This window comes from Hirundo rustica, chromosome 2 (genome assembly GCF_015227805.2).
Source record: "Hirundo rustica isolate bHirRus1 chromosome 2, bHirRus1.pri.v3, whole genome shotgun sequence".
Lineage (NCBI taxonomy): Eukaryota > Metazoa > Chordata > Aves > Passeriformes > Hirundinidae > Hirundo > Hirundo rustica.
In genome coordinates this window covers 85,679,932-85,702,353 of record NC_053451.1, presented here as the reverse complement: position 1 = coordinate 85,702,353, position 22,422 = coordinate 85,679,932, and the positions used below count along the sequence as shown (strand labels likewise).

At 39.4% G+C, this 22,422-nt stretch overlaps 1 protein-coding gene across 1 annotated transcript in view; it reads right to left on the bottom strand.

Moving 5' to 3' along the window:
* The window catches only part of OCA2 (OCA2 melanosomal transmembrane protein), a 166,996-nt gene extending 147,118 nt beyond the window's left edge, over positions 1 to 19,878 (bottom strand). Inside the window, exon 1 of the mRNA XM_040055440.2 lies at positions 19,610 to 19,878. Coding sequence (XP_039911374.1) covers positions 19,610 to 19,878 — 269 coding nt within the window. The remainder of the gene's footprint in view (positions 1 to 19,609) is intronic.
* Positions 19,879 to 22,422: the final 2,544 nt, after the last annotated feature.

Genomic DNA, 22,422 nt, shown 5'->3' with positions numbered 1-22,422 from the left:
TACCAAGAGGCTAATCACCAGGTCAGCTCATTAACTGATTGTGCGTATCCCTGTTCACAGGATGAGATGACCACTTTAGATTTGTCCTATGTGTAGGCAAGGATCTGGTAACCTGGACACCACTAGTGCTCACAATTCTTTTCTCACAGTCCAGACTCAAAAATTATTAGCATTTTCTACATGAAATATGAGAATCATAGAATAGTTTGAGTTGGTCAACATTGCCATCGGAAGAGATACAGTGAGAGTGGGAGATGAAAGGAAGAGATGTGGGAGACTCCAGTTGCTCCCACTGCTGAGCTGATGACTCCTCAGACATTAATCAGAGTAGGTGGCTGACAAGGTCTGAGGTTTCCACCTACAGCACACCACTGCTTCCCATTACTGCAGGTGATACCTTCCTGCCATCAAACACTAGACCTGGTGTTTATACCTGCAATTTTAAACAAAAGGAAAAGGAAAACTGTGGTGCACCCTGATGTTCAGCCATAAGCAACATTTCAATCCCAAATGCACTAAAGGAAAGAACACCAAAAGAAATAAACATCTTACAAGAGCCAGAGAAAGCAAAACACTGTACTCATCCTAGTTAGGCTGCAAACACTTAAAATAATCACTAGATCTGACTGGAACCTGTTATTTAGCCTTGTATTGAAAAGATAAATCATGGTACACAATGTATTGCTTTCATTCCTTATGATAGAAAGGACACATTTTAAATATCAGCTAATATAATGCTTCATCTCCCAAGCATTATGCCGTGCACACAACTATCAGTTGGGAAGCTACTTCTATGAAACCAGAAAGCAATAATTCTCACTTCCATGGGAAAGATTTGGTCAGAATTGAATAAGAGGTGAATATGGAAGTGTATATATTATGCAAGAACATAAACACTTTTTACCAAAACTTATTAAAGATTTCACTATATAAAAAATTAAAAGCTGAATCTCTTCAGAGGAAAAAAGAGTTAGCATGCTTCCCTGAATTAGTAATCTAATTCTAAACTAATAACTAAAACTGTTATGAGCATGAGGTTGTCTCTTAAACAAAAGCTCAAGAATACTAATGAGCCAAGAGTTTATAACAAATACAACAACTAAGTAGTTTCCTAGAAGAGAAGAAATCCAGAGTAAAAATATGAGAGATAATTAATCATGAAGCAGAGTAGCTGCAACCACTACTACATTCTTTTAGAGTAAAATCTAGTTTCAGAAGCTTCATATTCCCTAAATAGAAAACATTTATACAAATCATAAGTACTGAACTAATTACTCTTATCATAACTGTAAACCAGCATAATGCAGAAATAAATTGAAAAACAGAGGTTAAAAAAAACCAAAAAACAACAACAACAGCAACAACAACAACAACAACAACAAAAAAAAAAAAAAAAAAAAAAAAAAAAAAAAAAAAAAAAAAACCACAACCCACACAAAGAAAGACTGCCCCAGACCACCAGATTGCCCTTAAAACACATTCTTTCACCAGAGTCGGTATTTGTGGGTTTCTGACAAAGTCCACTTTTTGGGGAACAGTTGCAGAGCTGTTCTGACCAACATCAAAGCATTCAGCTCTTCAAACTTTACCTTTATTGTGCACTAAGCAGCTGTATGCATATATCTGACAACGTCATCATACACAAGTGCCCACACAGATACACAACCCTCCGCAATTATTTCTCCTCAGAGGTAGTACACCATGGGGAAATAGTTATCACTACCCATCACAAATCAAGTATGGCCAGCTGATATACTCAGAGTCAAGGGAAGGATCAAAGACTCCAGAGCTCACATCTCTAAACAGTTTCCAGATATTTCCTGATGACTGCTTTATGTAGCATCAGCAAATAACCTCCAGACACTTTAAACCCATGCACCATTAAGATGTCAGAAAAAGAAACAAGCAATGAAAGCATTATTTAATAGACACTCATTTTCTAAATTTTCTGTTTGACTTTTCTAATTTTCTATTAGGCAGGACTGTACAGGATCCTGCAGAGGGATCCCCAGAGAGGGATTCTGAAGGGCTGGCACTATCTGATAGCACGACATTGTGAGATGTACAGCCAGCTGGCAGATCTCATTTTGAAAGACATTGAGGTGCTGGACTGTGTCCAAACAGTAAATAAGGTGGTGAAGGGTCTGAAGCACAAGTCTTACAAAGAGCAGCTGAGAGAACTGAGGTTGTTTAGCCTGGAGAAAAGGAGAAGGAAAGGTCAGGGAAGACCTTATCTCTCCCTGCCTGAAGGGAGGTTGTAGTGAGGTGAGCATTGGTCTCTCCTCCCAGAAAACAAGTGACAGGACATGAGAGAAAGACCTTCAGGAACAATTCAGATTGGCTGTTTGGAAGTATTTTTTTTCACGGAAAGAGTTGTCAAGCATTGGAACTGACTGCTCAGAGAAGTGCTGAGCTACCAGCAGGTAACTCAGGTATTCCAAAGATGTGCAGATGTGGCACTCAGGGCCAGGGTTTAGTGGTATCCTTGGTAGTGCTGAGAAAACAGTACTGTTCTCCACACATTTTCTGCTCCCATGTCAGGGTATCATAAGGTTCGTCTACCCTGTGGGAGGTAGCCAGGAGCAGGGAATGGCCACGGGTCTGGCAGGGCCATAATCTTCCCAACCAGGGCCCACAGCACCCAACAAGGAAGCAGGGACAGGGTGGGGATGGGGACACAGGCTCTGGTTTCATGAGCATCCAGCAGGACCACAGTGATACAGCAGGTCCAAAAACCTACCATTTGAAAGAGTGAGAAGTTGCACTGAAAAGCATATCTGCTGTTTTCCTCCTCTAAATTTTCAGCTTCAGCAAAGAAAATTGGGAAGCTACAGGAGACCACATGGAAAAAGCAACCACGAGGGCAGGGGGTGGGGCCACTTGGGGGCTGCGGATGCCGAATCCACGTGGCGCGGGGGGGAGGCAGGGACCGGGCTCTGCTGCAGACTCGTGGCCGTGTGGGGGAGATTTTCCGGAACAATATGGCTAGGCGGAGCGGCTGCAGCTGGCTTTTTTGCAGCAAAGAGCTCAACAAGAGCCCACGCTGCGATAAGCTCAGCGACAGCGAAATCCCTGCGTGAAATATTATTAAAGAGTCTATTTCTAACTGAGTCCCATAAGTTTCTGGTAAAGACGGTTGAATGATCAGCATTGGGAAAGTTAACTAGAGTCCATTCTAAAAGGTCTTTTAGCTCTTGCTTATGTAAAGTATTGTTACTGCTGCTTAAAAGATGCTTAAGTTGCTTATAGAGATCTCGATCAAGGGTAGAGTGGGAATGCCCCATTTTTACACCAGTGTATCTCACCTCAATGTCGCAGAAGCAGGGTCTTCACCCGAGATCCGATGTGGGGGTTGGCCAAACACTCCTGTCGGCTCTCAGGACGCTGCACGGGGTCCCCCTCAGAGCTCCGGCACCAGGCGTTACTCAGGAACGGCTTTTTCCGTGCTCGGGGACACCAACCTCCACTCAGAGCTTCAGTGCGGGCAGTGCAGAGCAGTGCTCGCCTGTGCTCGGCGCACGTGGCAGGGTACCATGGCAAAGGTCCCTTAAGAGAGCTCCAGTGGCCGCCGCTCAGCGGCCATCTGTGCTTGAGGGATGCCAAGCAAAATCCTCCTGAGAGCTCCAAGTGTTCACTACTTGGTAACGAATCCTCTTGCTCGAGGTTTGCCCTCGGCAAATTTAAAGAGCTCCAGCTTCACGCTGCCCAGCAAAGATATGCGGTGCTCATGACACCGATTAGGCTACAACTGGTAATTTAGTTACTGTGCATGGGGAAGTCTCACAGCTTGAAAGGCTGGGTTGGCGTTTTCCACGTTGGGCACCAATCTGTAGATATTGCTCCGCTGGACTCCAGGATGGTATGGATGAATGTAGATGAGAGATCTCTGAAGTTGGGTTTTAGAAGATGAGGTTTATTATAAAGGATGTGAGGCCTTGCTTAGAGTTGCCAGGCACAACTTGTGGCAGGCCCCAGGGAGTGGGGGAAGGGAGAGGTATGGAATGGGGGAAGGGGGATATAGGGAGAGGAAATTCCAAGAGGGAGATCCTCAGGGAAGGGTGCCAGGCAAAAGAGGAAGAGCCAATCTCTCAGCCCCCTGATAAGGGGGCTTCAAGGTGGGCTGGAACAAGACTTGGGCCAATGGGGTTACAGATACCTGATACTTCAGGGGAGGGGTACAGGTGTGGGATGAACCATACATTGGGGAGTGAGACAGAACATTCCATTTGACCCCTGGGTCTATCTGCAGGTAACGTTCAACTGGCCACATAACAGTTTTCCCAGACATCCAGCAGCTAGGACCCCTCAAACATCAAAACTTGCTTTCAATTCTATCTCACTTAGAGGTTTCACATTCTCAGAATCTAAGCAGTTGTATTTATAGGGCTATCTAGCTTCATTCTCCCCAACAACAGGAGACCACATGGAAAACTGCAGACAGGCTGAAGGAGAAAATAAATTTCAGGAGCAGATGCTGCCAAAAGAGTTTAGCTGTTAGTGACTGCCAGCAAGCTGTGAATTTGAAAGAAGCATCAGGAACCAGTATGTGTAGTGGTCCAGATTCCAAACCCTCAGTTTCCCTATGGATTACACTGACAACCTGTTAAGAGTATTATCAGCAAATGCTGCAGGGTATACTGAAAAATTAACCTGCAATAGAGAAGCAATTTATCGAGAACCCTTAAAACCATGACTGCACTTGTGACATTTTAGTATATTCTGTAAGTTTGGCTTTTAAATGGCAGCATTTTTCCTTGACTTTCAGAACGGACTTTTAGCTTAACCAGCTCTGCTGCTAGCCAAACTTATGACAAATAAAGGGGGATCATACCTTTTTTTCTAGACCATAAGGGAATTTGGAAAATCTCAAACATTGAGAAAGTGGTCACAACTTAATTCTTTATATCTGACCAGACTCTCTTAAATATGCACTGTGGGACACTTGGATGATGGAAATATGAACAGAAGAGTAGGTCTGAGATACAGCTAGATGATGTAACCATGTCTAGAGAAGGTTATAATTTGTCAAGCATTGAAGTGATAATGTTGCTGTCTCAAAGGTTTGAGGGAACAGAAGTTAAAGAATGAAGATTTACTTAGAGAGCAGTTGAATTCAAGAATTATGCAAGAGAGGGAAGCACTGTTAAAACAAGACTACTGGCCACTTCCCAGATGAAGGAACACCTTCATACACAACTCTGATGCAGGATTATTTTGATAAAATTTTCCTTAATCCAAGCAATGCACTGACAAGCCGTGACACCCATTGATTCTTCTGGCCTTTTGTATATCCTTATGACATGCACCCCAGTTCTGGAGAATGAAAACAGTAACCAGCTAGCTATACTTAGAGATCAAGCAATGAAAAAGATTGTTTTGTTTTGGTTTTTTTTTTTTTTTCTTTTTTAAGCATGTTTTTGGAAAATGTTGTTCTGTAGGTTTCATTCCAAGAATTTGGATATAAGAATATTCATAACCATAACTTTTAGACTAAAAAAGACTTTGTCACTAAAAAAATAAGTCTCCATTCCTTAGAGTTTAAAAAAAAAAATAATATTAATAATATTTTTTTAAAAATATATCTACCAAAAAAAGCACTTATTAACAACATGAGAAAATGTGGCTGATTTCTGTGCCTGGAGAGATGTTACAGAGGCAGGCCATCACACGGCTTAAAAAATATCAAGCTGTCATCAAATTAAGCTTTGTTTCAAAAAACCCATATGATGAATCCAAAGTATGGTAAGTTTGCTAGGAACTAGTATTTTGTCCTTTGGTCACAATAAAACGAAGCACGGCAAGTTCAAGCATACTCATATCTGTTAAATAGTCAGGTATTACAATATAGCTCGGACGATTTATGTAGATTCTGATCTCGGTTGACTGGACCCAGCAGAAATGCTAAAATTTTTTTCAAAGTTACAGCATTAAACTGAGCAGACAAAAAAGAAACAGCAGTAAAATTAATAGACAAATACTTTCTAGTGGGAGCTATAGCTGTCATGTTTTGAAATAACACTATTCAGTTGGTAAAATAATGACGTGGTTTTTTTACTTGGAAATCTTTCCATTATATATACTTTTAAAAATTATTTTAATTACAATGGACATACTAGGAATTTCTTTTCAGGTTCTGGATGAGCATAAGAGACTGAGGTTATTCATATTAGCTCTGCCATCTGAAAGTCTGGTTTAGGATCATCACAGTCAGTGGCAAGATAAAGATCTCTTCAAACCATTTTCATCCTCCACATCTCCCATGTTGTCTATACAAGGAAACTGGGGAATTAACTCTGAGGTTAACAAAAAGCTTTTTCACTAAATAATATATGAGCCTTATACAAATAACGTCTATGTTACATTGCAATAAAAAGTATTTTTGATGTACATTTCATTTGCTCTTAGATGAAATCTCTTTCATTCAGAAGAGTTTACGTCAAAAGTTATTCAGTGTTGATTAAGTATACCAAAAAAATCTATCAACAAGTCTTTCCAAACACAACTTCCATATGACTTCCTAGCAAGTAACTTCCAAAAAAGAGTAATTCCACATAACTCTTCATTTGCATTCCACCTTGAGTTATATCGGAGCCAAAAACTTTTAAAACATTGAAAATCCTAGAGGAACAAATTAAAAAATCTGAACAGTATAAAAAAGAAGCTCATAATAATACAATATTTTCTCTTATATTTGGGTAATATTCAGTGAAACCATTTGAGAGTCAATGCAGTTTTATCTCAGAAAGATGGTGCTTTTCCCTGAAAGAGTTGTTCATTTGGACTGCTGTTACATATTAACATACACCTTATACAAGCCTCAGGACATTCATTCCATAGCCTTGTGTTCTGGTTTGCTATCAGACACCTTTTTCTGCCTTAAAAGGCCTTAGAGATCTAGATCCTCAAGGCCACAAAGTCAGAGAACAAGCTTCCAATCTGTATTAACAAGCAGCTTTGAAACACAGATTTTTGATTCATTTCCAACCAATGGGAGACAAATTTAAAATACAAGATCAGAGTCCATGAAAACATCCCACTGAAATTCTCAAAGTAAAAAGAAGGGGGAGAAGAAAAACAACCAGCAAACAAATTGACCCATACACCAAGGATTAAAAAGAACACATTCCAAAGAAACTATGAGAATTTGATTGTTTCCATGCAAATTGTATTCAGCAAGTCCCCACTAAAGTAGGGTAACTGATCACAAGGGGAAAAAAAAAAAAAAAAAAAAAAAAAAAAAAAAAAAAAAAAAAAAACTTCCCTTGCTTGATAATAATTTCAGCTTCCCTTCGTCCTGATTTAAACTCTAATCCTTCTCCAGGTAAGAACATGCTGCTGTGCACTGAATAACCACATAAACCACACCTCTCAGGATTCAGAAGGAAATTCCTCTCCCTACACAACAGATGGCTTTGTTCCAGCAATATAAATCAACTGTACATCATATTTCTTAATGCACTTTTTCCCCCTCTGCGAACAGAGATGCCAGACTCTTTCCTCTCAGACACTGCATCCCTTCAACTCTATACAGAACTGGGTAACTTAGGTTACTCCAGAGTCCCTCAGAGGTGACTTCTTTCCATGTTGTTCCTGAAATAGCATATTCTTCATGAGATATGTGATAATATTTATTAGGTATGTTTTGAAAATTAGCACCATTCCAAAGCTAAATAAATCGTGAACACTGATCATCAAAAAAATGAATAGGACAATAACTCTTGACATACATATGAAAATCTCTGGCCACACAGAAATGAGGTTACATGAATAAAACTTAATTCTGCTCCCAAAGAAAAAGAAAATAGAAAAGGGAAAGTGTCAGTGCCCCTGACTTAAAAAGAAAATTCTTCATCAAGGGATGATCAGAAGAAAAGGGGAAAGAAAGCCTATGCTGACATAGCTGTCCTACATTAACAATTTCTGCACCAGCAGTGGAATACAGCTGATAGGGACAGTTAAAGACAAAAGAAATTTTACAGGCATTTTGATTCCTCAAGCAGATACAGGGCCTGAAAAATCTATTAATTTTTCAATCAAAAACACTTATTAACATTCTTAAAAGAATGAACCAAAACCACTATTTAAATGTTTTTTAAAAAGTAATTCATGTTGTTTGCCATGTGTTAAACCAGACAGTTACACAGCTATTTGATTATCAACTCAAATGGATCAAACAGGTTTAGTGCTCTTGAACTAATAGCACCTCCAAATAAGAAAAGCTTGAAATGTAAGAAAAAGTGTTAATAACACAATTCTTGCATATATTTTTTTCAATAAAACAACTCCAGAAATCATTGTCAATAGTCACCGCATCAACAACTCTTTTTAATACCATCTGCACAGGCACTTTGCAAAAAGAAATTATGCATATAGTGTGATATAGCAGGAAATCCAAAGGATATTCTGACAAAATGGAAATGCAAAGAAGCCAATAAGTGGATACTCTTGGCAACAGAGCAATAAATAAAGTAACAAAGCAGCAAACAAACAAAGACACTAAAGTGCCCATAATCGGACATTGTTATTAAAAATTAATGTGGAAGTAGCCCTTCTGCACCTCAAGAAACAACACAGAATAATAGTTGTTCTGTTACACAAAAATAACAGTTTAGATAACAGCAAATAATGTAATCCATTTGAGTCATAGCATTTAGATGTAGGTTATAATTGAAAGAGGTTATAAAAGAAATGTTTTAAAACAAGCAAACAAAAATGTTTATGAGAATTAGAGGCCCATAGCAGGTTGTCACATAGGAAAAAAAAAAAAAACAAAAAAACCCCCACCACTTTGTACTATTTTAAGATTATGGAACATTAAAATTAATTAGAATAGTGGAAGAACTGAAGCTACAGTAATTATTTCCTCCAGTAGGATTAGGAAAAAGCATGGGCTGAAGAGAAAGAATAACGACACACAGCAGAGCTAAAAGATAACACAAACTTAAGACAAAGTCACGTAGAAAAATTCTTAAAAGGGCTTTGATTAGAAATTATGAACTCTATCAGCATTTTTTATTCATCACAAGAGGTATGGCTGTAGTCTCAGCTCTGAAGTATTATTCCTGTTTATATATTAACTTATTTTGGTCAACAAACAAATGCTGTAACCACAATAGGACAAAGTAGGCTCCTACTTGCAACTTTATTGTTAATGAAGGTTAAATGTGATGCAGACCATGACACACTGAAGACCTTGTTCCTGAAGAGATACAGATGCAGCACAGGTAGGATCCAGATAATTTTGCATCCAAATAAACAAAATCCATTACATATAAGGAAGCCAGTGTCAATACTTAATTCAGATTATCTCAAAGTGTTATACATATGACCTAAATCTTTTCAAGTGCATATAGAGTATAGGAAGTCTTCTCTTCTGAAGAGCCAGAATTCTCTGTTCTCCAACCTATCTGCTTGAGCCTAAAACATTTTTTGAGTGACATATCAAGAAAAATAAATGATCAGTAGTAATCCAAATTGTAAATAGATTGATACATTTGTTAACTGCTTTTGATGTAGAGTTCTTGTGTGTTCTGCCTCACAGACATCAGATTTCCAGCTAAAGGAAAGCATGACCCACAATCAGGGTAGCTCTATCAACTTTTGTCCACAGAAAAATACATTCAAATCTGTGACTAGTACAATTCCCACACATATAAATCCTTATGACAACCTATCATTCTCTTCTGTGAAAGACAGTCTGTCTTCTGTCAAAATAGGCAAGTTGGAATATTTCTGCCTCCGTAATCCTCTTCAATCCATCCATTTAACTAGGAAGAAGTTTGTAAGGAGTGCTTGTTGTCGTTTGATTTATGGTTAAAAACAATAATTTTTTAAATACTGATGTTCAAATTTTTTACTCTGAAACGTGCCTACTTCTTACAGTTCTGATTCAGCTTATTTTTAGGCACATGCTACAATGTGCCAAGTAGATGTGATGCAAAAAATATTGTCTAAAATACATTAATTCCATTGCACCACTTTGTAGAGCATTTTTTTCATTGGCCGACACTGGAAAGCAGTGGGAAGCCCAACATAAAGCGCACAGAGCAGACTGGAAAAGAAGATATATGCTGCCAATGGATGCAACAAATTTATATAATATTACAACATAGCCCTCCTCTTTTAGCTTATATGATTAAAGACATCAGAGAAAACAGAAGGGTATTCCTTGTTACCCTCATTCTGGGTTTATTCTTCCTTTTAGCAGATAGATTCACTAAATTCAGGTTCATCCTTTTCACTGTAAGAGGTTTACATGCTGAACCAGCTGTCAATAGACTCCTAAAGAGGATTGCAGGTCACATGTCATTGACACAGTTGAGGAGGTAGGCTCCTATCATTTCCAGGAAGATTAGAAACAAAAGAGTATTTGAAACTGCTTTTACTTTTTTATTTTCTTGGCATAAAATAAATTGTATAAGACCACAAGAGTGGGAGGAAAAGTCACCGCAAAATATTTACTTACCCTACTCGGGGTTAGACTTCTTACAGTAAATTCCTCAAAAGAATAGTGTTTCTTCCTCAAATATCAAGGGCAAAGCCCTGCCAGACATATGAGTTCAATATAACTGCCAGTGTGGCCATCTGAGGGAGATGCTTTCAAACTCCCCCACTGCCAGAGCTCCATTTCAGGCAAGAGAGTCCTTACAGAAACTCTGCCCAAGGATGCCAGGGAGCAAATGGCAGATGGACTGTGTTTACTGTCCTCACTGACTAGTACAGAAAAGACAGTAGCTCTGAAAGTGTGAGCAAATCTTCAGCCTTTCACAGCTGTTTCTGAGTTATGCTAGTTCACACAGTACTGACTCAGTAGATTCTGCTCCACTTTTTAAAACTTAGTGGCTGTAACTGCCAATATGTTTTACATTTCACCCTCTCCAAAAGAAATAATATATAAATATGCAAAGAAAGAAAGCAAACACGAGTGCATTACTTCTGAACCCATCCAGTTCTCACAGCCCTGGCTCCAACTCACAGTGCTGTCCTTGACGTAGCTCCAACCTGCTGTGGGCAGAGCTCTGTGTGGTCTGACTGCTGCTGGTCCACTAGCACAATTACTGCAGGTTGCTCCTACAGCTCCATTAGCCCCTATCAAGCAGAGAATTGTTTGTTTTGTCACGGTCTGTAAGCATTTTGGTGACTCATTTATCAGCTTTTGATGTATTTCGGAGAGTAAATCACTTGAGCTCCTTATGTATCGCAGGATTTTTAAAAAGCTGTATGATTTTCCAGACTGACTGATTTTCCAGATTTTGACCCTTTTTCTTTTTTTTTACTTGACTGGCTAATTTCTCCCTTCTACATTAATCTATTTTTCCATCAACTACATTCAATTTAACATGAACTTCTGTTCTTTACTATATGACTGTTGATATTCAGGAAATTTTTGCTGCAGTTGAGGAATGATTTCCAGTGCTTTTAACACAAAAGGACAAAACACTCTGATGCTAATTAATTCTAATTAAAGAGACATTTAAATTTTGAGGCAGACAAAAGATTCCATGCAGCAGAACCATGCTCCAAAACATCTGCTCCTAACAGCAAGCTATGGAAGGACAAAAAGGAGGGAAATATTTACTTCTGTACTCTCTTGCAGGGTGGGATTGTTTTATTTTATGAGGAAGCATAGCCTTGCTTGTCTGTATCTCGTTAACATGTCTTGCTTTTGTTTGAAAGATGAAGCTGTAAGTAATCAAGAGTGCAGAATATTCAGGGTAAGCAAGTAATGCTGCTAACTTGTCTGTCTGGCTTCAGGGTTTGGGACTGACGAGTTCATATTCTTGTTAACTGCAGCTTTGGGTGGAGTTGAGACTTCTCTTTTTATATTTGGGGAGTGATTGCATCTGAGTCTAGCTCATAACCACAGCATTAACCTGTTTTTACCTAATTCAACCCATAGCTCAGTACACCCTGCATTTCACATTGTATTTCACCTTCATCCAGTGTCCCTTTGTAGCTGCATGGGAGAGTTTCCATTCAACTTTTCCACACTCCTGCTGCCTCTGCATTTTACTGATATCTGTCCATATAAATTCTTCTCCTTCCACTTCTGTCCCAAAGTCCTCACTCCTCCTCCAGCAGCACCTTCCCAGCAGTCTGGGCAGAGGATGAGAAAATTTTTTTGGTAAAATGCTCTCATCAAATGAGCTAAGCTAACCATGCTCCTACCTCATGACCCTTGCTCTTAGACTAAAGACTGCAAACCCTTCCTCTCCTCTCCCTTCAGGCCCTTATATTTTCAACAAAATAATAGTCATTAGAAAGAAGAATCAAGAGTATATATACAAAACAATTCTGATTATCAAGAAATTTTCTTATAAAATAGAATACCTGATTAATAGTTGCTGTTTTAATCACTGTTTCATGATATATTTAAAAAATTACATTGAAAGGGAAAAAAAAAATATATTGTTTTGGAGTCTGGCAGAGGTACATGGATCCATGCACTTACCAAGAACTGGGATATGTGTGTTTAATACTACTCAGAGCAAAGCAGAAATAATGTATCCATTTCCTACCAAAAAACTACATAAAGTAACTCCCACTAGCATTACTTCATTTTTGATTAGACATGAAATCAAGATGCCTTTTCCCTCTCCCTCTGTGCTCTGCAAAGTTCATAGGCTCCTGCTCTGCCTCAGGCTCATTGAGGTCCACACCAATTTCAATGGCCCAAACTTACTGTCAAATATTCGATTTCTCTCCATTATTCCCTTTCTCAGCTAGTTTGGCTTCACTTTCAGGTCTTGTTCTACCCTCCAACTGCAGAGCCTGGGCCCATGGAAAAGTTGCCATGTTATCATGCAGACCATTTACCACCCAGAAATAGTGCTGCAGTGGCTGCCTATATGCATGTCTGCCCAATGCAGTAATACATGTAAGGAACATGGATTTCCTACGTTTTCTTTTCCTTCTTTGTAGTCACTGTCCATGAAAACTCAGTTGTTGTTGCTCACATAAATCTTATGCATATCTACATATTAGAAAAACTGGACAAAATTGAAATCTTATTCATTGCTATAACTTGTCCAGCTGCTAATGAGAAGTTATGATTTCTCTAAACTGTTCAGTATGTCAAATCTTTCACCTGCACACATACACATCAGCCAGGAGCAAAGCACACAGATCAATTTTTCAATTAAAACCTTCATGGAGAGGTGTTGAGTGCCTGAGTTGTTTGCTTCATCATAGGTGCCAGCTACTGTCAGCTATTTAAACCCCAGGCATACACTCCTGCTCAGCTGTGACTGGCTCTTTGCAACACATTTCTTTACAAAGTCTGATTGACTTGTTTGCTTTACCCTTTAATGTGTATATGTATATATATATATATATATATATATATGAGACATTAAAAGCCTTTCCTTGTTTAAACAGAGTGTTGTGTGAGGAAAGTTCTGTCCAGTCCCATCTTGTATATGGCTGGCATCTTTCCACAACTGGCCTAAGAGGTCTCACAAAAACAAACACCACGCTACTATATTATTAACTACTAGGAAAAGAGCAGCTGCTCACAAAATTCAACAGCTTTGTGGAATGTCACAGGCACTCAAATGAAACATTTGGCTTTTGGAGGTTAGTACACTGCAAAATCTTCACTGAGTGCTAAGCTCAGTGTTTAACCTGACACATGGGAAAGTGCGAAGCAGTTAATTAGTACCCCCTAATTCTTTCAACAGAACACTCAGAAACAAAAATTAATAATGGTGAATTCTTGTTTACAGAATGTTCTGTCAGAGCAAAAAGCATTTGAGTGGCTACATGAGCGTACTTTGATTATAGTCTGTCAATGGCAGAATAGAAATTGTAGTATATGACCAATCAAGATAATGTGAATAATTATAAGAAATTAGCACTGAGGTAATGAATAATACAAAACAATAGAAAATGAAACAACTTTGAACACAGAGAAACTTACAAGTGAAAGCTCTTTATGTTTCATTAATAACAGAAACAATTGTCAAAATCACTGTTTTGCTGAACACACCTCTTTTGCTCAAATTAGGTCAAACACTCTCTTTAAGTTACATCATACAACTACACTTCTGTTACCATGGCAAGACACCTTTTTCTCAGGAAATGCAGAACAGCAAATTAGAATAGGGCAACAAAACTCCACAAAAACTTATTTCTTTGCCTATCGTGCATAACATGGTCTTTCTGTTATACTTCCTACCATTCAGCCTTAAGGTTTTTTAGAGCTGCTTATTGCTTCTTGTGAGCTTTTCAGGCTTTGAATGGTTTTCTATAATATTGTAGAGGCAGCAGCAGGGCGCTTTAAGCTAAGGGAGTCTCAGGCAGTTCCATGCCTCTACACAGTTTGCTCATGGTAAGCTGTGTTGCAGCCACATGCCTCCATGTAAGAAACAAATGTTTGAGAGGGTCTATTTAAAACCAAATTAACCAAATGAAATCAATTAGCAAAGTCAGACTTTAAAACTTCTTCCATATTATTTATTTACTGCAGTGTCATAGCATTTAAAGATCCACATGGGGAACCAAAATACAGAAACCTTCACCATGGATAAGAAATGAGAAGGAAGCCAGAAGTGCTATCATGGAGACAGCAAGCATGATAACCATCACTTGAGAATGATGAAGGTGGCAGTTTGCTGTGAAGTCAGCTATCTGTCCTGGACTCTTCTTTAATGTTTGTGTGATTGTCATCAAAAATCAAAATGGCTCCTACAAAAACAGGCAATTATGATGTGAAAATTATGTTTTCTCTGTTTGACTCAGACTGATGATCCCATTTTGTTCTAATAGCCAAAGATAAAAACTAGCCTTAAGATCACACAAAAAAAGTGGGTTTATTGTTTTTTTGTGAGGGTTCCTTTCATCTTCTCCCTTATCTTTTAGTGTCATATAAATTAAAGAAGCTTTTAAATTGTCACATAAATTTTACTTATTTAGATAGCAACCCTGTCTTCTTGACATCTAATTCTAAATCTCATAAATGTCTTTTAAAAGTAGCAATACATCAACATAATTAAAAATAAAAATTGAGATTTATAATCTCTTATGGCTAAAGGCATAACTTCACTCTCATATTGACTTTTCACTATTCAATACCTTCTCCTCTTCCAGTTCTCCAGCTAACAGGAAATAAAATTGCAATCTTCCTGCTGTTTTTCTACAAACCAAGGATTCAATAGACACTTTTTACTCACTGACTTTCTCATTGCAAACTAATCTCCCTTGGGACCAGAGATTCGGGCAGAGGTAGATTTGGTTAATTGTTTTTCACTTTTTATTACACAAGTGAAACTGAGGGACAATGCTGAAAGAAATAGTTTTGCTTGCTAAAACACATTTTCAAACAGACTAAAAAAATTTGAGGGTTTTTTTGTTATCCTATAGGTGGACCTTCTTAACGATACACAAAGAATAAAGATAAAGTCTTCTAAGAACTATCATATTAAATGACTACAGAACTCCAGAGCCAAGTTCATCCAAATATAACTTCAGTGGAGTAATGCCGTGGAATTTCTTACATAAAATAAAGAGTTGCTGTTCACCTCATTTCTGTAGATTGCCTTTGAGGCTCACGAACTCCTAAGACAAAATCCCTTCCTGTGGATCAAAAAGTAGGAGTTCAGATTTGGTTCGTATAAAACCATGCTGTTAAGCTCTTCCCATGTAAATAGCACTGATAATGATGAGACTGAAGGGCTTTTTTGGGGGACACATTTTGTACACACAGAGACATGATGGAAGGGAGTAGCCTGTGTCTTTAAAAGTGTCAGAAGATGACCTGAAGATTGTTGCCCAAGCAAAGCAGTGTGGAATCTTCCTGAAAGGTAAGGAGCCTGTGAAGGTGGTTTGAACCAAGGTCCATTGACTGTAAAAGTCCATTTCATGTAACTGTAATGAAAAGGACCCTGGTCAAGCTATTGCTTAAAGTCTGGGGAATTTGAGAGAAATGAAAAAGTCAAAATGTAGACTTCATTGCCATGTTTTGGTGCTTTAAAAGCTGCATTTCTGAAAGTCCAAAGTACACCACTGTTCTGTGTAAATTACACCTAGGCCAGGTGCATTCCAGCTGAACAGGATGTCACTGGAGCTTGTTCACTGTCCACTTCAGAGAGGCATGCCTACATTGCCCACAGCAAGCAGGACTGAAGCAGTTATGCTGTTCACAAGAAGGCAGACAGGCTTATTTCTGGGGAAAGGACATTCTGGAAATACAGTCATTGGAGTGACCACAGTGGATGGTCCAGGTCTCCTCACACAAGGCCAAGGAAGGCACCCTAAGGCAATGCAGTAAAACCTGGAGTTAGAAGGCACTACTCTTCAACATGGAAAGTAAATGAGATGGCATTCTGATAGGCAGGCAGCCCAAAAGGTACACTGACCACAAAATACCTGCAGGACTGCTGCAATCAAAAGGAAATGCTCAGTCCAAAATAGGGTGGACATCTCTGTCCCTGAGTCAACAGCCCTGCTTAACACAAAAACACTTTCTTAAAGTTAATTTTAGAGAACAAGATAAATCCCCCGCTTCATTAAATAGATTCTTTGGAAAGTCTTGTCTCAGTATACTTTTGAAAAATTTAGAGAGCCTGGCATTCTTATCCTGAAAGATAATTCAGCAATTTAAGTCAAGTAGATGCATTAAAACAAACCATACAGACGTGCCAATTTAATAAACCACTACATAGAAAAAGAAAAGAAAAGAAAAGAAAAGAAAAGAAAAGAAAAGAAAAGAAAAGAAAAGAAAAGAAAAGAAAAGAAAAGAAAAGAAAAGAAAAAAGAAAAAAAATCTCCTTTTAATCATCAGTAGTTTTCTTTGCAAGGAAAAGAACAACTTACACACAACTTGTGACTTTGCAAAAAATTATCCATGTTTTTATCTGCATTCTGTTGGGTAGTCCCAGTGATTTAAGGGAAATTGCTCATATAGAATGAGCTCATACAGCTCACATCAGTATTTTAACTGCCCCTGATTCATATTGGTTAAAATACATGCTAAGGAGAGACTGATAAGTTAAATCTTCATACTATTTTTTTTTTTTTAAAATCAGTATTTGAAGAGCAAGAGGCAAAGATCAACATGAAGAAATTTTGAGAGATCCTTTCCTGAACCCTAATATACTGCTATAGAAGATTAGATAAATGTGATATATGACCTAAAGTTAATTCATGTTAGGAAATGCAATATGTAATTAATTCACGATGAAATGTAGTGATATGCAATATAAAATTGATCTGCGTTCAGTCTAAGATCTGTAAACCTAAAGTGTGTTTAGGGTTAACTGAGACTAAAACTGCGTGAAAGGGACACGGGGTTGGGGAAAGAAAGACTTTCTGCCAGGAAAAGCCTCAAGACAGCCAACACCCGGAGATGGGCGTGCTAACGATCCAACAATTTGGAAAAGATTGGTATCTTATCTGTTCTGGCCCAATTTAACGTTTCCAAACCTTCTCCAGACCCGGCAATCATGGCATTGTTCCACTCCGAGAATCTATTCAACTGACCCCGGACCTGAACATGAATACCTAATGAAGCTACCACAAAGCAAGAGCTCTACGGCCGCCATCCACCCTCAGCGGAAAGGCTGTATAAAAAACCAGCGGTGCTGGACACAATTTGTGAACAGAGGGGGTTACGGAGCGATAGGGTCCGTTACCACGTTCACCCAGTGCCGAAACCCCAGGGTTCGACACTGTTCCTTTTAATTGTGGCTGTGAGAGACTAAATTTAAGTCTCAAAATAAAATTCTAAATTTTGATTTACTGAATTTGGCTTGTCAATTTATTACAATAAACATTTGCCTGAAAGGAAGCATGGGTATGGCTATTTAATTGTACCTCTGTTCCTAAATCACACACAGTGATCCCAGTTTACTCAGCACTAACAGTGTTAGCAAAAGTCTTGGAGTTACTCCCTCTGCTCACAAGAAGGTAGGTGCCCCCATGACCTAGTATTTTTCATCTCTGGCACCTGAGACCAGAAATGACTGCCAGATGGTTCAGAGCTTCACAGAAATTGTGTATCACTGGTACACAAGTTCCTATTACTCGCTGGAAAATAATAGGAAGAAGTTTAGCAGAACGGTGAAAGTGGGTCCATAAAAATACAAATTTTGTTCGAGTGCCAAGATATTAAACAGGAGAGTAAACAGCACCGGCAAACTCAGCTGTAGCAAGATACACATGTGAACTCACAAAAGAAAAACGATGTTGTGCTTACCATGCTCTTTCATTATAAGCCATTATTCTCCACATACTGAACTGAAGAACTTTTACAAGATTTGTTTCTCTCAGTAAAATTCTTAGCCAACACAAAAATCCTCAAATACTCAAAAAAAATTTTCTAAAGGATTTATAGGGCTTTTTGGTCAAGCTGATAATTTGATTATTTTTTTAGTATTTGGAAAGCATAGCTATAATGATTTCCAATTCTCACTCTGACAGAAACATTTCCAGATGCACATCAAAACATTGACTAGGTTTGCAGTAGATTTCTATGCCATAATTAATGATGTGTGTAAGGGCACAACGAAACTAATCCAGCTAGCCTGGCTCTCCTTTGCTCAGGCCAGGGAATTTACCAAAATACCCCAAACTTCCTTTCTTTCCAAGCACATTTCCTTCTAACTGAGATGCAGGGGCATGGGACAGATCTCAGCCCTGCTCACCAAACCAGGGGTGTCACCAGCACAGACAGAACAGTGGGGAGCCCCCAGGACTGCACCTCCCATATGACATGATTTTCCTGATTTGTAGCCACACAACAAAAGTCTCCAGCATCGGTTTCTGGATATTGTGCTGGCACCCTACTTCACAACTGCACTGTAAGCCTTGCTCAAGGCAGACACTGCCCGGCAACACTTCAAGGCCTGTGCTCTGCAGGAGTTTGGATTAGATACAACACTGCTCTCTTACTTTAGGTTCTGTTAAGCCACCTCTAAAGATGCTCAAAACTACCAAAAAAAAAAATAAAAAAAAATTGAGAGTCCACCCTGACTGCCTTCCACTCACTGTGGTTGCTGCAGGTTCAAAGGTTTCAAAATCCACCCAGATATTTTGGGGTCTATAAATTATTTCTAAGTACTTACAAATAGAATTGCTGATGTTGTATCTGTCGCAACAGGAAAGATTAACATCCCTGCTCAGCAACTTGCACCTTTCCTGATGCGGGGGAGGATGCACGAGGAGCACACACTCCTTGTTCACTTGATGTGTGGTGTGTCAGCTGTCAGAGTCATGATATATTGTGCCATTTTAGTGTTTGCAGCCTCAGCTTCAGTGATTCTCTCTACATCTTTAGGATGCACTTTTCTGAAAGAGGTGTGGGGTGGGATGTGAAAACTGCTTTACCTCTGTATGTTTTCTGACACCAAGTAGAGAAGAAAAGCCAATTTTCTGATCTTGAAAACACAGAAAAATTGACCCGTGGTGGCTATTAATGCAGAGATTAGTTTAGAAGTCTGGTGATCCATGACCCCTCCATGGCAACTACAACTGCCCTGATGTTCCATTAAGGTTTTGCTTTTTAGTGTTGATGGGACAAATATTCACTTACTGAACATACTTATCTGTCCTGCAAGGAAATAAAAAATAATTTTAATTTGGAGAAAAATACATAGTTTGTTCTTATTCTTACCTTCCCTGCATGGGCATAGGAGTGAAATCCTTCCCCAGAGCAATGCAGTCATCGTCCCCTATTGCTGATTTTTCACACTGTGTCTGTGGCTCTCCAAGACTTGCAACCATGCCATGATACTCTTTCAATAACTGCAGCTCATTGCAACTTCTGGTCACTGGTTTGGCTGCCACTTTTGCAGATAAACTGGTTTGATGTGATGGTGTCTGATTCAGCTCCATCTCTTCTTGTCTAGAAGTTGTACTGTAATCTTTGTTATCCAAGGACATCTGTCCTGGGGGAGGGCGTTCTCCTAAAAAAAATAAAAATAAATATACTAGGATTAAATTGAACTGACTCAATGTGTGGCTGTGTGAGAATTGTTTTATTAGGTTTTTATAAGAAGTTTTATGTTATGGTTCAGTTCACTGTATCCCCAGTTTTGTAACAGTCCATCCCCTTTTGTGTTTTCTGTATAATAAGGTGTTTTGTGTCAGTCCTCCCACCCCTCGCCTGACCTGGACCATCCCCTCTGCCCCTCCCCATCTCTGAGGCAGCCTGCCTATCGCTTCAGGACCCCTCCCAAGACTGAGCAATCATACGGAGAGGGCTTCAGGTGATAGGTCTCCCGGGGCGGAATTCCTTTCCTCTGGGGGTGGTTGTCAAAGGCTTGGAGGGGGACACCCCCTTGTTACCCCCTGAATCCCCTGATTCGTTGCCTTGTTGTAACCCCCCCGAACCCCTCCCCCAGTTATAAGGTGGAGGAGGGAGATTCAAACTCTCTCGCTCTCTGGCTTCGCTCTGGCCTCTCTCTGGCCTGCAGTTTGGACCGGCTGTGGACTTCCCACAGCTCAGCCGGAATAAACGTCTTTTAACCTGCTAAGCTGAGAGCCATCCTTTTCTACTGCTGCTGCCATCACGACACTACTTGGTCCAGCTGCTGCTGAGAAGCCGACCAGCAGGTAAAGATAGCCTGCGTGCCCATCCAAACTGGGAACATCGTGTGGCTGTGCTGACCTGAGCTAGCTGGAGGTCAGCGTCCGCCTGGTGCCGAGATAGGAACACAGCTACATCAATGTTTACTGCAGTACAAGCATGATAAAAATGCCAATCAGATTTCTTTGAGTGCATTTTGGGGTATATCCCTTGTTCATTCACCAGGAACAATTCCAATGTTTTGAACATCTTTGCAACTTCAGAATTAGCCACTATAAGCACAGAATTAGATATATAGATGGATCTTCTACTTTCTCCATGTCTACCATGATTTCCTCCCACAAATCTCCCAGTGACTTGCAATGACTTATCCCATAATATAAGCCAAAATCATCTCTGTATCAGTGGCACAAGAGTCGCTGCTGCAGAACATCTTACCACTGCTCCACCACCACACAGCTTTTCTCCAGCAGCTGTTGTGGCAGCAGCAGCCTCATGGAAGCCATCGTTCTACACCAGCCCTCATACTCCCTCAGAACGCCCTGTCCTTCTGCAGATTCACCACACATGATGGACTCTCATTAAGCAAAGCAGGTACTTGAGTTTTATGAAGACAGTGCACCATTCCAGCAGTTGCCAGAGGCATTTATGAAATGTGAATCAAACCTTGATGAAAGTGAGCTTTTATGATATGATTATTAATGGTGATTATAACAAAAAATAGTGCGTAACAGTCAAAAAGCTTTTAAGCTCTCATCATTAAAATTCAGTCTGAAAAGTTATAAAAACCACTTCAAAATCCCACAAAGTACACAACTCAGACATGACGACTGAATTAAAGATCAGCCTGTCTTAAACACATGCTGTGGAGTTTAATCATGGGGATATTTCAGCATAAAGCGCCAAGCCACTGCAGAGGACAGCAAGAGCTCAGGAAATACACCCATCAGCCTCCAACATCCTTCTGGTGGGGGAGCACAGCCTTGTCAGGGCACATACCTGCTCCTTCCTGCACAGATCTCAGCATAGGACACTTAGATACTCCTGCAGGGCTGTGGGGCAAAAATAGCGCAATAATAGGCTCTGCTTCAGTCCCAGTGGGAGAAATCACTTGAAACAGAAATGACAAACAGCTAATTATGGTTTTGTGCAGATTTGAGCTCTCACAGCCTTACAGATTAGAGGGGAATGGAAGTTAATGGGAAAAAAAAAAAAAAAAAAAAAAAAAAAAAAAAAAAAAAAAAAAAAAAAAAAAAAAAGATTGCACATACAAGTCTACACAAACACAGCTCTTGACTCCAGGAAAAGGTAGGCTTGTTAACAAAACCTAAATCAGAAATTCCCCAGGTGGCATACCCTTCCCCAGTCCTGTATTTCTTTCTATTCTCAATCCTGTTAGTTCTCATCTCCTAATATTTTTCACCTGTCCTAATAAACAGACTGACAAAGCTGACTCTTCTCATCATTGTATAGTAGCTGGAATACTGTGTCCAGTCCTGGTTTCCATAATTCAAAAATTATGCAGACCAAAAAAGATTAGACAAGTCCAAAGGAGGACCACAAAGATGATCAAAGAGCGGGAGAATCTGCCCTATGAGAAAAGACAATAGGATTTAAGTATTTTCCCCCCTCAGGAAGAGAAGGCTCTAGGTCTCTGGTAGTTTCAGCTGTTAAAAGGTAAATACAAAGAAGACATGCTCTCTCAGCCACACAAAGAAGAAGAGAGGAAATGGGTATAAGTGGGATGAGGATGGGTTTCATCTTAATACAAGGAAGAATTTTTTTGCAGTAATAATAACAGCAGCAACATCCCCAGGGATAGAGGTCTCATCACTGCAGATTTTGAAGGCACAACTAAACAGGCTAGAGGATCTCAGTGAGGCTCCCACTAAAGGTTG